Source organism: Stegodyphus dumicola, chromosome 8, assembly GCF_044657685.1.
Source record: "Stegodyphus dumicola isolate Sdum_Otavi_A_Nest chromosome 8, ASM4465768v1".
NCBI lineage: Eukaryota > Metazoa > Arthropoda > Arachnida > Araneae > Eresidae > Stegodyphus > Stegodyphus dumicola.
In genome coordinates, this window is record NC_140775.1 from 11,925,319 (window position 1) to 11,941,596 (window position 16,278).

General features: G+C 35.9%; 2 protein-coding genes across 2 annotated transcripts; one reads left to right on the top strand and one right to left on the bottom strand.

Moving 5' to 3' along the window:
- Positions 1-4,284: 4,284 nt before the first annotated feature.
- Positions 4,285-8,537, top strand: LOC118198898 (uncharacterized). Its single transcript, XM_035370680.2, has one exon. It carries the CDS (start codon positions 4,446-4,448, stop codon positions 6,165-6,167), a length of 1,722 nt encoding a protein of 573 aa, XP_035226571.1. The 5' UTR covers positions 4,285-4,445; the 3' UTR covers positions 6,168-8,537.
- Positions 8,538-12,145: 3,608 nt separating this feature from the next.
- Positions 12,146-15,536, bottom strand: LOC118198897 (zinc finger MYM-type protein 1-like). The gene is made up of 2 exons (XM_085822967.1): positions 15,341-15,536; positions 12,146-13,611 (listed from the first exon to the last, which is right to left on the bottom strand). Exons 1-2 carry the CDS (start codon positions 15,534-15,536, stop codon positions 12,146-12,148), a joined length of 1,662 nt encoding a protein of 553 aa, XP_085679093.1.
- Positions 15,537-16,278: the final 742 nt, after the last annotated feature.

Genomic DNA, 16,278 nt, shown 5'->3' on the forward strand with positions numbered 1-16,278 from the left:
CATGCCAAACCCTGTCAAAGGCTTTAGCTATGTCAAGATAGACAATTCCAGTATTCTCTCGCTTACGAAAGCCTTCATGAATGAATTCCACTACACGTAGTAACTGGTGTACCGTGGAGTGTTTAGGTCGGAAGCCGAATTGTTCCGGGATGATTAAGTTTTGATCTCGACAGAATTCATTCAGGCGATTAAGTAAGACATATTCATATACTTTTGAGAGTGAGGAAAGCAGACTAATTGGTCTGTAATTGACGGGTAAGTTTAGATTTTGCCCCGGTTTTGGAATGGGGACGACCGTTGCAATTTTCCAGCGGTCGGGGAAGTAGCTTCTCCTTAGCATAAAATTAATAAGGACCGTAATCCAAACAATAAACATTACAGGGAAATTTTTAATCATGCGATTACAGATAGAATCCATGCCTGGAGCCTTGTTTTGTTTCAGTCTATTGATGTATTCCATCACCTCTTTAGGATCAGTGGGCCTAAGTTCAGGCGTGAAAGGTTGTGTTAAAAACTCTTCAACACGTGAGTGTATGCGCCCTTGAGTAACCGGGCGGTTACAGTAGGCGTCGTTATTAGGAGTGAATTGAGTAGCAAGGCTGTCGGCTAAGACTTCTGCCTTTACAGCGTCTGTGTAAGCCATCCGTGCATCATCGGCCGTTTGGAGCGGCGGAATGTATCTGGATTGTTTGCGTATTCGAGCGGCAGCCCGCCAAATCGAATTGTCTTCAGTCGTTAGGGACTCAATGTAGTGTTTCCACTCCGTCTGTTTGAAGAGACGGGTTTCAGTCCTTATCTCGTTCTGTATTTTGCGAAATTGGGCGCTGATACTGGGATCACGCGACCTTTGCCAAAGTTTTCGCAAAAAGTTCCGCTGCTTAATTTTGGATTTAGTCTCAGGTGGGAGTCTGACACCCGGATAGAAAATTGGTTTTGAAGCCGCAGCTCTCGCTTTTTTGAGAATGGACTCCAAATTTAGTAAACACCTGTCAAATCCGAATTGCTGGTAATTTTGATAGGGGGGGTAGCAGTACGTTCCAAAATAAATCTAAAATCGTCCCAATTTGTAGAGACTTGCTCCTGTAATTTTGAGTAACGATTTTGGATATCTAGGGTGATCAAAACTGGATAGTGATCAGAGTCAAGGTCTTGAATCACTTTTATGTCGTGTCTAAAATTGACATTATAAAAGGCAGCCAGATCAAGAACTGCAGGGGACCCTCTAACAGGGTAGTAAGTCGGGAGGGTAGGAGCTATGATCTGTATATGGTTTCTCTGGCACCATGAATTTAGACTAATGCCATACCTGTTCCTCTTAGGGCAAAACCATGCGGTATGACGTGAATTTAGGTCACCAGCAATAATTAGGTGATTTGATAATGATAAAAGTTTATCAAAATCACTGACAGGAAAAGTACCTCTTCCACGTGCAGTTGATAGTGGAGGCAGGTACGCCGAGATGACTGTTAGTGGGGGAGAGTTTTGGAGGAAAATTTTGATAATTGTCGCTTCCAAAATACTTAAATCAGGAGGGGGTATCATGTGATGCTTAATCGAACGCTTCACGTAGATACAGGTGCCACCACTTGCACGCCTGGCTAATGACACCCTGTCAGTCGAGTACATGTCGTAATTCCCAATTTTGGGAGTTCTCCCTGGGGTAAGATGAGTCTCTTGGACTAATAACACGTCAAGATCGTGCACTACAATAAAATCTTTGACCTCATCGATCTTATTGATGAGGCCGTTTGCATTCCATGTGCACATGGTAAGTTCTCTGTTGGTAATTGAACTTTGTCTTGAACATTTGAATTTAAGGCCGTGGTAAAAGGTTACAGCTCTGAAAAACTTAAGACACGGGTCTAAAATAGCCGAGAAATCCTAATTTGAAAGCATAATATAACTTTCATAAATTAGGAAGGCCCTCGTAAGAGCGTCTGCGTGCCTAAGCTTTGGCAGGGCCCTTTGGAAGGCTTGTAGTAGAATATGCCTATCTACCGCAGGATCGCGGGAGATTTCAATTAGGCATTTTAAAGTAGAGGAGAAAACATCCTCGGAGTCTCCACTTTCTACTTGAGTAACCGGGGGAGCTATTTGAGGCATATTCGCCATAGCCGCCGGATTTGGACCCTGATTTTTGGGTCGGGGCTCTGTAGGTCCTTTACCTAGGGTCGCTGCATAAGACAGCGAGCTTGTGCTTTTAGGTGCAGTCACAGTGGCTGGTTGTACAGCTTTTGCTGGGGTGTTTGTAGTTCCCTGACGGGGGGCTGCAGGAGCAGCTGCCCTAGGAGCATTCTTTTTTGAGCTCTTTTTGTTATTACCTGGGTAACGAGAACAAGATTTAAAGGACGCTGGGTGACTACCTCCACAGTTGCAGTAGCAAGCAGGTTGATCGTCACTTAATGTGCAATCTTTTGCCCAGTGCGGGCCAGCACATCTCACACAACGGATGTTAAGGGTGCAAGTTTCAGAGGAATGAAAAAATCCTTGGCACCTAAAGCATTGAGTAGGGCCTTTATGGCCTCTGTAAGCCTCAAATTTGACCTCAGCGCCCCACATATCGGTGACACTGTACAGTTGGTCTATGAAGGGATGAGGTCGGACTTGTATGTAAACAAGTGGCATAGGGTGTCTAGTGCGCGGTTTAGTCAACCGGGCGCACCTATGCACTTGGAAACCCCATGATTCCACTTCATTTTTGACGTCCTCGATTTCGGTTTCTTTAGGGAGGCCTCTGATAACAATTTTGATAGGCCTGTCCTGCTTTAGATCAAAAGTCTTGAATTGGATGCCGGCCTGCCGCATCCATCGTGTAACCTCCCTAAATTCTAGTTCTGTTTGAACAAATAATTTTAAAAAAGGTCCAGTGAGAATGCACTTGATATTAGGGGCGATTTCTCGCAGGAAAGTCATCTGCGTTCTCCACTGTTTGCTGCTCTTAACGTGAATAGCCGGAATGGAGGGTTGCTGTGGAGGGTGGGAGCGCTCTGTGGCTGCGCCGTACTAGTTTCTCCTCCTGAAGTTTCCCCGTTAACAGGGGTGTGATTATCAAGCTTCCCTTGGCAGGACTGCGACCGCTGTCCAAGAGGCTTTCTTTAATTCTTTCATATTTGTTTTTAGAAACAATATTTTTTGAATTTGCAATTACTTCAGTGGGGTTACTATCATCAACTGTAATGATTTCTGGAGTTTTTCCCTGTTTGCGTGATGCGGGGGTAATAAAGCCCTCCGAATCTACGCTCGCAGTCTTTCTTTTTCTGCTGGAGGCAGTAATGGTATCTTGAGCGGAGGGAGTCGAAACTGGTCTATCTGCTTGCTTCTTTACGCTATGCGTGCGAGAAACAGGTTTCAAATTGTCCTTGAGTTTCTCCTTGCGGAGAAGAGCTTCTTTTTCGGCGGCCATTTTGGCAATTTTCTCGCTTTCTAATAATTGCTGAAATTCTTGTAAGGTGGCAGGGAGTTGGAATATCTGTACATTAAGTCGGTTTGCAATGTCGTTGATCTTATGAAAGAGTGTCTTACCCGCTAGGTCTAGTTGTTGGTATCCAGAAGTATCCAACATTTTCTGCTGTTGAATGGCTTCAAACTGAGTTTTGAGTCCGTAAAATTCAGTGATAAGATTAGATCGGTCGTCTTGGGTATTATCATCAGATGGATTGCTCTCTGTACATGATTGCACGTTTAGAGTATCCAAAGGTAAAGCATCTGTTTGCGAAAAATCACAAAATTCCATGGATGAAGGCTGTGTCGGCGGGAGCTCGCAAAGCGAGCGACCGTCCTCGTCCGCGTCCATACTCGGAATCGCCCAATCATAACAGGTCGCACTTTATGCATGACACGCAGAGTCGGGTAAGTGGTGCCACCTGATGTGTACCCGATGCCCTAGAAAGTAAAAATAATTAAAGTCATAGTATTCATCTTTAGTTGAAGAGCACTCTAAAGATGAATACTATGATTTTAATTCATTTACTTTACGTAGAGGAAGTATGTCATCGGATGACAACAATAGTCTGATCTACCATAATAAGCTGTTTCTCCCTTTTTTGGCGTCACGGTTGTTCTTCGAAGAATACCAATTACTACTAAGAATACCAGTTACAACTTAAAATTTTTTGGAAGAGAGAGGGAAAAATTTTTTAAATGTAAAGAGATACACTATTTCTTCAGATCTGAATTAATCTAATTAATTTAGTAATTCCATTAGTTTCAGTTGACTGAATTGGGGAGGAGGAGGATAGGGAAAGAGTGTTAGTTAAAAGCACACCCGCTGCAAACCGGATTGGCGCTGCAGTCAACCTGTTTGGCGGCAGGTTGTAATATGCCAGCGATAACGCTTTTCTTGACTTTGGTAATGTGGCGCCAGGATTCATATTAATTGTCACGCTTTCTTTGAAGCATCTTTGACACTAACAGCCTTCCCGTACGACGGCACAAGCTCGACTGAAATGTTCAAAATTCCAAATACCGATTGCAGAATGGAGATGACAGGATGGGAAGTATTTAACTTCAGTTGGAGTATTGAGAAAGTCAGCATGTGCCCCCATTCAGCGGGAGAATTTCTTTGTAGCCCGAGTTTTGTCGTACATTCTTTACCTGGTCTCAGTTGGCATTTGAATTTATATCCGCGAGGGAATGAAGAAGCAGATTTCAAGTCTGTTTATCTTATGAGGAATAACATCTGTGGCACTGCTGTATCGCATATTTTTACAGTCGGTGTTGGAACTGCTCTAAAAGGTGAAGATATGGTTTTGAATCGTATTGAAGAAATGCAGTGTTTAATTAGAATTAATTATAATTGGGAGTATGTAAAAAACCCTGACATTCTCATTATAAAATTGGCTTTAAAGCCACTTAATAAAATTAAGCACGACATTCTTCCTTCACTTTCCTACGAAAATGGACTTTTTGCAGATGCTGTGGTATGTGCCCGTGATTTTGATTTTCGGGTGCATAAAGCTATTTTGTGGGCTAGATGGCCTAAACTAGCAGAAAAGCTTGAGGCTGAAGCAACTTGCAAGACAGTTCTGGATATCGAACCTGATGTATTGAATGCCATGATTAACTATGTTTACACTGGTAAACTAGACAAGAATACGACTGACATTAAAGCGAAATTGCCTGCTGCTGCAGCCAAACATGAACTTCCCAAGCTGCACTGTATGGATGTTGTTACGCAGGAAGTCTGTACTCATATTAATGTGGAAGAAGTTTCATTTCATTGCAATGTAGACCGTTTAATTAACATGCCAAATAATACAGAGTTTTGCAGTGATGTATTTTATATCGACATGTTTGAGTCTTGTAGATGGTACTTGATTATTCGGAAAAAAACGAAAACAGATAGTGAACGCATACATTACGATGTTTCTCTCTGTAACACATATGGTTCAAAATTCAAGCCGCTTTTCGTGAGAAGCAATATAACCTATGATAATTCTCATTATTCTGTAAATGAACATTTATTTCGTAAAAATGAAAACTGGGTATGTGGCACGAATTCTTCGCATCCATCTCTCAGCCCGTTTAGTCTTAGGTGCGAGTTTAAATTTTCCGATTACCATAGTTTTTCAAAGATTATAAAATCTCGTAAGTTACAATCTAATAATTTAGATACCCTGCACTTTAGTAGTGATTTACGAAATCTGTACAAAACTGGCAAATTATCTGATATCACTATTACTGTCGGTTCTAAAATATTCTCTGCTCACAAGAGTATTGTTTGTGCACGATCTGCGGTATTTTGTAGAATGTTTGAAACAGAAATGAAAGAATCGGTAAGGAACAGTGTTGACATTTCAGACGTCGATCCCGATATAATGGACGATATGCTTCTATATATGTATTCAGGTTGCCTGTCAAAACCATTGGATGATGATAGAGCTGAAGAACTATATGCAGTGGCTGATAAATATGAAATTTCTGCTCTCAAGGAAAAGTGCTCGACCTATTTCATATCACGCCTTTCTGCCAGCAATGTATATCGAGTTCTTCAGTTAGCAAATTTACGTTCGGATGATAATTTGCACAAACAAGCAGTGGAATTTCTTTCTCAAGAAGAGTATATTTTTTCTGCAGAAGAATGGAAAACATTCTCAATACATAATGGTAGTGTTGCGGCCAAAGTTCTACAAGAGGTGAGATTTCAGAAAAAAAGGAAGAATAATTAATGAAAAAATCTGCAGGTTTCAGATTTTAAATTACCGCCAAAGGTGGTTTTTTTTAATGTTTTGTGTGTTACCTTTATTTTTTAAATACCATGTTCTTTGCACTTAAACCATAAAATTGAGCAATAACTTAAATAAACTTAAAGCATAAAATAGCAATGTCACAAAATAATTTTGAAATGAGCATATCTTTAGAATTTCCGATACACAGTTCCACGAGGTGGAGATAAAAAGTTTTTTTTGCCCTGTAGAGTGTTGCTATTGCTCGCTTTGAAATCCTTGAATTTGTTAATCAAAAATTCGTTAAAGTTTTAAAAAATATGAAATTGATAATGAAATAAATTTCAAATTTGGTCTTCCCCATGCCCATATTCATAGGATTACGTCATTCAAAATTCGATGGCTCTATGTACTGTTGTTTTATCATAATGCGAGAAATATGCATACATTTATGCAGATTTTTCATTAATTTCTTCAAATATAATTCAGGACTCTAACATTTGGTGGCAACAGTTTAAAAAGTGAAACGGATGTTTATAATGATTCAACACAAAATCGCAAAATGGAAACAATAGTCATTCAGGGACAAAGCCCCTTTGGACTACAAATTATTTTAGTTTCAAGATTCTCTAAGACCATGCATACAGAAGTTATCCTATTGTTATTTCCGTTGCCATAATGACCAAAAGTCTGGGATGATTGATTGGATCATTAAACAAAGATTGGTAAAATCCTAGTACACGGTGCAGCCTCGGCGCGATTTTGAAAATTATCGCCAACACCAAAAAAATTACCCAAAGAACGTCTATGTGTATACTATACACTATATACATAGTATATACTATATATAACTATATACAGTTAAAAGTCGTTAATCCGGACCTCAAAGCTACAAACTTTCTGTGCATGCATCAACACATAATGCCATTGACACATGCGCGTAGGCGTTTACTCGTGTGCGCATGCTCATAATACGTTCATGCATGCGCGTTTAATGTATAACGGACGGTATAAACTAAGCTAAAATTATCTAATTCAGTTAATGTTGCAGATTGCATTGTTCCTTAATCTTCGAATTGGATCCGGCTTATTATTTTTTGCAGACTGTTAGAGCAATTTTATAAAAGTAAGCTTGAACTTTCAATTATGTCAAATATAATTTCCAATATATATTTACTAATATGTAAAGGATCTACAAAGCGAAAGTATGTTTCGATGTCCATCAAACAAAAAGTGGAATTGCTGCAAAAAATGGATAAATGCATATCCTTTGTTTCTCTAACCATTCCGAAATCTATTTATCAATTTCACGCTGCTCTGCGGGGGGGGGGGGGGACGTCGCAGCGCGAAGTTGATCTGTCAGCACTATCCTTATCTTCAGGGCAGATGTTTTTATTTTATTCATCTTATAATTCCTTACTAAATGTAGTATTTCATCTTGATGTATTCCATCTTTGATATGATTTAAATCAAATTCCTTGTCATTATAAATATCACGAGTACACATCAAATAGTTTTCTGGTTGCAATTTTCTAATTTCGACTATGAGTAATGTATGCTTTACGCATGCGCGCATTGGAAGAAATGTTTAATAAAGTAAACAAATAAATATTAAGCTTTTTTTTTTTTTTTTTTTGTAAATTTTGATACCCTTTAGATCATAATTGCTCTTTATTTCATAAACTACGGATTCATATTTTTAATTTTATAATTTCTGCATGCCATCTTACGAGATTTAAACTGATGATCTATAATCCGGAATCGCCGAAGTCCCTACGAGTCCAGATTAAAGACTTTTCACTGTATATTCTTTGAATGACCTGTTTACTACTCATTGTATATGTACCGTTTTTACAGCTCATGATAGAAGTAGCCAAATCCCGTGTGCACCGGATACTAGGATTAAACCCAAAAATTTGTGAAAAATGTTCAAACTAAGTAATAAAATCTGTATACATATTGTAATAGTATTGACAATACACAGACTTAAAACAAATCGAGTTGACAGAAAAGTAAACAAAAGGATTTCAAGATTTGACCTAAATAAGCAGGTAAACAAAGTAACCAAGATCATAACGCAAAAATTTACCCCTTTCCTTCCCTTAGGCTTTTATGCCTTATGCGAGTAGCGTATCTAACTACTTCCTGTAGTAAGTAAAAGATATTGTTCCGAAAGATCCTATAAATTAAAAATCTGTGCCTTTTTAAAGAGGAGCATCTGTATACATTGCAATGAATAAAAACTTTGTCCAATTTAAAATGATCTTGATCTAAAATAATATTGAAATGTGTGTCGGAATTTGAATGGTTTATTCGGGTAAATTTCATTAAAAATGTATATTGTAGTAATTAGTAAATAGTTATTTATGTTAAGTTTTATTTCTGATATAGTAGAAGCACCCATCCGAAACCGTTGATGTAAATGCTAGACCATGAAATTGTAATGAAAGTCCCAGCAAAAGGTAGTGATAACTTTATTAATTACTATGGGACTATCCATGAATTTTGTCTTTTTTCTCTGCTTTAAACTAATACCTTAATTATCATAACTTTTCAGTGATAAATACATGAATTATTATAAAGCATGCTGCTTTTAAATAACAAATTAGTTCTCTATTATGGTTAGCATTATGCTGTTCTAATGGAAAGATAAAAATATAAATATGAAGCTAAAAAACTGCTCCTAATGTACGGAGGATTATTACTAAGAGTACTGGATTCCCGAGCAAAAAAATATTCCAAACTTAGTAAAATTTCAAAATCCCACAACATGTTCAGTGTTACATCTGTTTTAAAAACTGGTAAACATTTTCAGACATTATTATACAAAATTATTCTGAAATTCGGTCATGAAAAGTGATTTTTTGAATGAGGTAAGTTTAACTTCTTTAAAAGTTGCTTTTTCGATGCCAAAATTTTTTATTATTTGCAACTAACGAAATATAATTGTGCATTGTTTTAAAGTATAGAATTTTGCTGTAGTAATATAATGTACATATCAAAATTTATTTTTTTATCCAAAATTATTGTTTATTTTTTTATCCAAAATCATCTTTAGGTTAAACCACACAGTAAGAATTTAGGTTATTTTCTGTTGCCATCCCTTTAAGAAAAGTCGTTGAACGCTATTACTGAACAGTTCTTGGATTCGATTCCAGCCAACCTAATGTAATGTTTCTAAATTGGAAATGTATTTGTTATTTTTATTGCTATCCCTTTAACCTGTTAGCATGAGCGCCAAAATTACGAACACGAGAAGACACGCTGGGTATGTCATACCCAAAAGCAATTAACACGTCTTAAATTGTATTAATGATATAAATACAAGTATAAATGTGGATTAATGTAAAAAGAACGAACTTTAGAATATTTTAAATAATTTAATAAATGAAGTACTTAGCTTACAGTTATTTTGCACATCTCTGGCAGATTGAACACATATTCTCCATACAAATACTGATACAGTCAAAAGTCGTTAATTCGGACACCCATAATCCGGAATGATCTATAATCCTGACCTCAAAGTTAAGAACTTTCTGCGCCGACGCATGCACAGAAAGACCTTTACGGCTGTGAATATGCGTGTGCGCGTGCACAAAATACGTTTACGAATGCACGTTTAATGTATAACGGACGGTATAAACTAAGCTAAAATTATCTAATTCAGTTAATGTTGCAGATTGCGTTGTGCCTTAATCTTCGAATTTGATTCGGCTTATTATTTTTTGCAGACTGTTAGGGCACTTTTAGAAAAGTAAACTTGAACTTTCGATTATGTCAAATAGAATTTCTGATATATATTAACTAATATGTAAAGATCTACAAAGCGAAAGTATGTTTCGAAGTCCATTAAACAAAAAGTGGAATTGCTGCAAAAAATGGATAAAGGCATACCCTTTGCTTATCTAAACTTTAACGTTTGTTCAGCTTGGAACTACTCCAAATTTCTCGCCAAATATTTTTGCCGAGAAACTCCACGCTGCCATATTGCTATCTAAATTGTTTGTCTACATTTCGAACTTTAAGCCTAAAATGTCTCCAAAAACACGGTTTTTGCGATTGAACACACAATTTAAGCTAAAAATCTGAAACAAAAACAAAAAATTTAGATAGCAAAACCGTGAAGTTTCTAACCAAAATTATTTTACAAGAGTCCATGTACACAGCGATATGTTTTAATTTAAAGAAACATCTACGAATGGCACAATCTAGGCAACGAACGAATTTACGAACTACGCACACCTCGCTTTAATAAATTAACATAACAATAAATTTCAAAGAATACCATGTACACAGCATCCTGTTTCAACTTAAAAAAACATCTACGAATTGCACAACTTAGGCAACAAACGAATTTACGAACTATGCGCACCTCACTTTAATAAATTAACATAACAATAAATTTCAAAGAATACCATGTACACAGCGTTCTGTTTCAACTTTAAAAAACATCTACGAATTGCACTATTCAGACGGTATGCACTAATCAACAAAATAACTGAAATAAATTTCAAACAATTCAAAAAAACAACAATAATGACAGAAATTCATACTAAAAAAACAATGAACATTACATTCTACAAAATAAGAACAAGAACAAAATAAAATGCACTTACCATTAATGCTTTTTCGAACAGCAGATATATCAATTTCATACCGCCTTTAACATGCTGCCACGTAATCACTAGTATCGTATTTATATGACAGCCAGACACACTATCCAGAAAATTCATACTATGGTTCACAAATAAATAAAATAACAAATAATCACAAATCCCTACTTCTATCACGCACAACCACTAAAAATAATCTCTCATACCTTCTTTCCACACCTCCAAATACCCATTGCCCCTCAACAGGATTACCACGACGATATTTCCTTATGCCGAACTTCAGTTCAACAACTTTCACCATTAAATATTTCCCCCCTAGCTTCTCAGACACAAAGCATGACGGGAACCAACGAACTCCAGCGAAAGACTTTTCAACGTCAACAGGGTTGCCATACAACACGCAATCGCGCCAAAAACCAGCGCAGAACACATATCGCCACATTTGGTGAAATTAGGGCGTATATCAGAGTTGTACCTTTATCTTTAACGCCGCGGTGCGCAATGAATTGGAAGTTGATCTGTCAGCACTATCCTTATCTTCAGGGCAGATGTTTTTATTTTATTTGGCTTATAATTCCTTACTAAATGTAGTATTTCACCTCGATGTACTCCATCTTTGATATGATTTAAATCAAATTCCTCATCATTATAATTCGCTTCCAATAGGGAAGAACAGCGGAACTTTGTAACTGAACAAGAAATTATGTCTGTTTATAGAATTAAAGAGAATGTATTATCACATAAAAAACGAAGCAACTTAAACAACTTACATTGAAAGAAATGTTTAATAAAGTAAACAAATAAATATTAAGCTTTTTTTTTTTTGTAAATTTTGATACCCTTTAGATCATAATTGTTCTTTATTGCATAAATTACGGTTTCATATTTTTAATTTTATAATTTCTGCATGCCATCTTACCAGATTTAAACTGATCATCTATAAACCGGAATTACCGAAGTCCCGACGAGTCCGGATTAACGAATTTTGACTGTACTACATTTCACGCACGGAGACTGTGTCTTTCTGTCCTTGTTTTTAGGACACTCAGCACATCTTCTGTAATGTTTTTTTTTTTAGATTGTGGCTCCATTTTGCAAATTCCTGATTATTTTTTCTTTTAGTTTCAAAGGGAGCATGATTTGCTTCCACTGTCAGGGCCAGATTACCAATTAGGCACAGTAGGCACGTGCCTAGGGCCTACGAAGGCCAAAGGTCTTAGGGCTTTGAAAAAAAATATATTGAAATAAAAATACCCCAAAAACTTATAAACATTTTTATATTATTATATAGTGAAGGTCAAAATAATATATGTAAATACAAATACACAAAAAATACGAATACAAAACGTTTGGTTTACTAAGTAGATCCTAAAATAACTCCTTTTTTCGGGATTTTGACACAGCGAATTCGTGTATTATATCTTCAAAATTAATGCCGCGAGCGACATCACTTTCAATACACAGAAGGCCCAGTGACGAAGTTCTCTCTTGACCCATAGTTGAACGCATAAAATTTTCTATAAGCTTCAACTTGGAGAATGATCTTTCTCCTTCTGCATTCGAACCCAATATCGAAAGGTATATGCGCAATGCAATATTAACATTTGGGAAACTTGACACAAGTTTATCCTTTATTTGTAATTTGATGAGATCCGTTATAGAGGTGGTTTTGGGGTACAAATTTGAAAAAATCAAATACTCATCAACAAAGTTTTCTTCTAAGTCAGACGGATACATTTTTACCAGAGCTTGAGCCTTAACCTTGATAATGTCCTCGGTCAGTGTATTATCCGTAAGAAAACTAAATGTGTCATAAAGGCTGGTATATGCAGTGCGTCTCTTTGTCATTTCAGCGCAAAGCACATCCAGAACAATAAAAAAAACATTAATCTTAAAGGAATCTTTGGCACTGCAAGAGGGAGTCTCATCTGGCCCTTCATCGAACTGTCGTTTTCTCTTATGAACTCTAGTTTCGGATTCTTTAAATTCTGAATCTGGTGCAAGGGCTTTTGCCTTAAGATAATAGCTATTATACATGTCCTCAGTTCTGCAGTGAGATAAATATTGAATTAAACTGTCGTAAAGTCGCACCATCGTGTTAAACTCGATGCCAGGTTCTTGAAGAGATTTATTTACAATATCGACGTGTTTTAGTAGATCTTCCCAAATAACTGTGAGTAATACCATCTCCAAAGTATTCATTTGATGGATTAAGGTTTGTGCCTCAATCACTGTTGTAGGTTTCATACCTTCACTAGTTGAAATATTTGTAAGAATACCACGTATATCATCATAATGGGCACATAATGTTTTTACAGCCTCATAACGTGCTGACCATCTGGTCTCTGAAAGTCTTTTTACAGAAATTTTACTTCCCAAAGACCTTAGTTTAGACCATCTTTGAGGGGACGCTGCAAAGAAATTGTAGAGCGATTGCAAAATTTCAAAAAATTTTACAGCTTCTAAGCAGCTTTCTGCCGCCGCTGTGCCAACTAGATTAAGACTATGAGCTCCACATGGTACCCAAGTGGCTGCGCTGTTGATTTCCCTAAATCTAGTTTGTACTCCCGAATACACTCCGCTCATATTAGCCGCATTGTCATAAGACTGACATCTGCAAAATTTTGGGTCTATTCCCTGATTTTCTAAAACTGAAATTAGAGTGTCAAAAAGATACTTGGCATCATGTTTTTCTGTTTTAACAAACATCAAAAATCTTTCATATATATCTCCAGTTTTTGAGACATATCTAATAACTATGGAGAGTTGATCCGTATGGCTAACGTCAGGTGTAGAATCCACAGTGATTCCATAATACTTGGCTTCTTTGATTTCTGTAAGAAACGGATCAAATTTGGCTAAGAGATCGATACACCCAAGAAAATTGCCATTACTAGGATCACCATGTATTTCATTATCGCCTCTAAACGCTCAGGGCCGTCTTAAGGAATTCGCCGCCCATGGGCTACTAAAAATAATGCACCCTTCTTCCTAAGAAAATACACAGAATGGCAAATGGGAGTCGGAAAAGTTATACTAAACAAAAGTGTCAGAACTAGAAAAAAAAACTATTTATTACTTTTATAATAAACTGTTATCTTTATTGTAACTTTTCTTTAAAGTCACTTATTTAAAGGATGGGTATAAATGTTTACCCAGATTTGAGGGGATTATCTCAATAATGACAGTTCCGATCAGTTTTTAGTCTAATCCTTAGAACTTGATCGGAACTATTATATGATTCTCCATCAGTGCATAACATAAACAAAAATAAAATTTAATTAAATAAAAAACCATTTAAGAACAAAAACACACCTTAATCTAAACAAATGTAACTTATATATTTACTTTCCTAGCTTTTTCTTTGGCAAACTGATCAATAATATCAGTAGTACTTAAATTTTCAAATAAATCTCTTTCAATAGACAAAATACTATTGAGAATACTCATTGAGTTTACTCTGTCCCAAAGAAGATTGTAAGTAATTTTTTATTCTTTTGATTGCTGAAAATGATCTTTCGCCACTGCAGTTTGTTGTGGCGATACTTAAAAATATGCGCAGTGCTGTGGTTACGTTTGGAAATGTAGATTCAATTCTTAACTCGATTATTGTCTTTAAACTTAGTTCTGCGATATATATATTTTCAGTATTTTCCAATAAATTCACATGTTTAAAATGTAGGCATTCTTCAATAAAGTTGTTTTCTAAATCATTCTCATATATTTCGCACAACTTTGCAGCATTATTTCTAATTATGTTTTCATTTATATTTTTTAAATTAACTAGAAACCCAAATGTTGAATAAATGTCAACATATGCACATTTTCTCTTTTGTACATCTGCTAAAATTTTATCAATAATAGCATAATATGTTTTTATGCGGAATTCGTCATTTGCATCAAGTTGCACTTCTTCTGACGTATTTTCGTCGAACTGTCTTTTTCTTTTCCGTAACCGTTTGTATTCATAAAAGCCAGATAATTTTATACCTTCTGATTTGTAAAGGTTAAACGAATCTATATTTCGTTTCGATTATACAAATTTTTCTAAAGAAGCATATAATGAAACAATGCATTCAATTGTAATATCAACTTTTTGAAGCGATATATTAGTTTTATCGATGGTTTCCAATATTTCACTCCAAAATGCTATCATAATAGCAGTTTCCAATGAGTTGAACTCATTTAACAATCCCTGGGCTTCAACTTTTGTTGCAGGCTTTTGAAAATTATCTTCGTAAAGTTTAGTTAAAGCATTTTTAAAATTTTCATAGCCCGAAACCACTACTTTCACTGAATCAGCTCTTGCTGACCAACGAGTGTCGCTTAATTTTTTGGGAACTTTATTTTTTGCTGTTAGCGTATTTTTTAAAAATTCCCATCTTGATGTTGATGCGGCAAAGAAATTGTATAAGTTTTGTAGAAACAAAAACAATTTAGTTGCTTGTATGCAGCATTCAGCTGCCGATTGTCCAATTAAATTTAAAGAATGTGCCGCACAGGGCACGTAAATGGCAAGATTATTTCTAGATTTAATGCGTGCTTGGAGGCCGTTATATATACCCGACATATTAGAGGCATTATCATAAGATTGTCCTCTACAATCTTCTAAACTAATATCTAAATCAGATAATAGCTTTAAAATACAGTCTTGCATTTCTGAGCTCTTATGGCCAGTATTCTCCAAAAATTTTAAAAACCTTTCAACGGGTGTTCCATTTTTATTGACATATCTTACGACAATGGTTAATTGATCCATATGGGAAATATCGGGCGTCGAATCTACTATAATAGAGTAATATTTTGCCTCTTTTAGTTCCGTGATAATAAAACATCTAACATTTCTGCCCAATATTTTTAGAAATTCATCACAAATATTTGCAGATAAATAAGAAATATTCCCAGTACCTTTATTTGCAAAATTAAATATATGTTGTTGCAAAATAGGGTCAAATTTTGCTAAATGTTCTAAGCACCCTAAATAATTCCCATTATGTTTATCACCAATAGTTTGATTTTCTCCCCTAAAAGCCAAACCCCTTGAACTTAAAAATTTTATGACTTCGATGATACGTTCTAAAATATTTTTCCAGTAATTCGTATTTTTTTCCATTGATATAATAGAATAATTTTTGAAATATTCCCATTTTTCTGTAGATCTGTTCACAATTATATGGGTGTTTTCTTTATGAAGGGCTGAATTTTCATGGTCCGAAATTTTTTCACTGTGTTTCCAATCGTTAAAATCTGCACTAAATGGATTATTGGCACTACCAAACAGTTTGCAAGGGATACTTTTCATGAAGTATTTGAGTATAAAAGCCAGTTTCTTTTTTGTTGTTTTCCGTTTTGTAAACGTCTATAAAATATCATTTTTGTAGCATATTTGCTCTGTGATTTGTAGACCACTTTAGATGCAGAAAAGTCTAGTTCTTGAATATCTACCTCTACGTTAGATATGTTCTTCATTATATCTATAATTTTATCTTCGCTTAATCTTC

Bases quoted from the DNA above. Each gene is read 5' to 3' on its own strand.
- LOC118198898 (XM_035370680.2), top strand. From the start codon at position 4,446: ATGTTCAAAATTCCAAATACCGATTGCAGAATGGAGATGACAGGATGG.
- LOC118198897 (XM_085822967.1), bottom strand. From the start codon at position 15,536: ATGGATCAATTAACCATTGTCGTAAGATATGTCAATAAAAATGGAACA. The intron at 13,612-15,340 runs GTATATATAACG...CGTTTCTTACAG, and splicing joins TAATGCCTCTAATATGTCGG to AAATCAAAGAAGCCAAGTAT.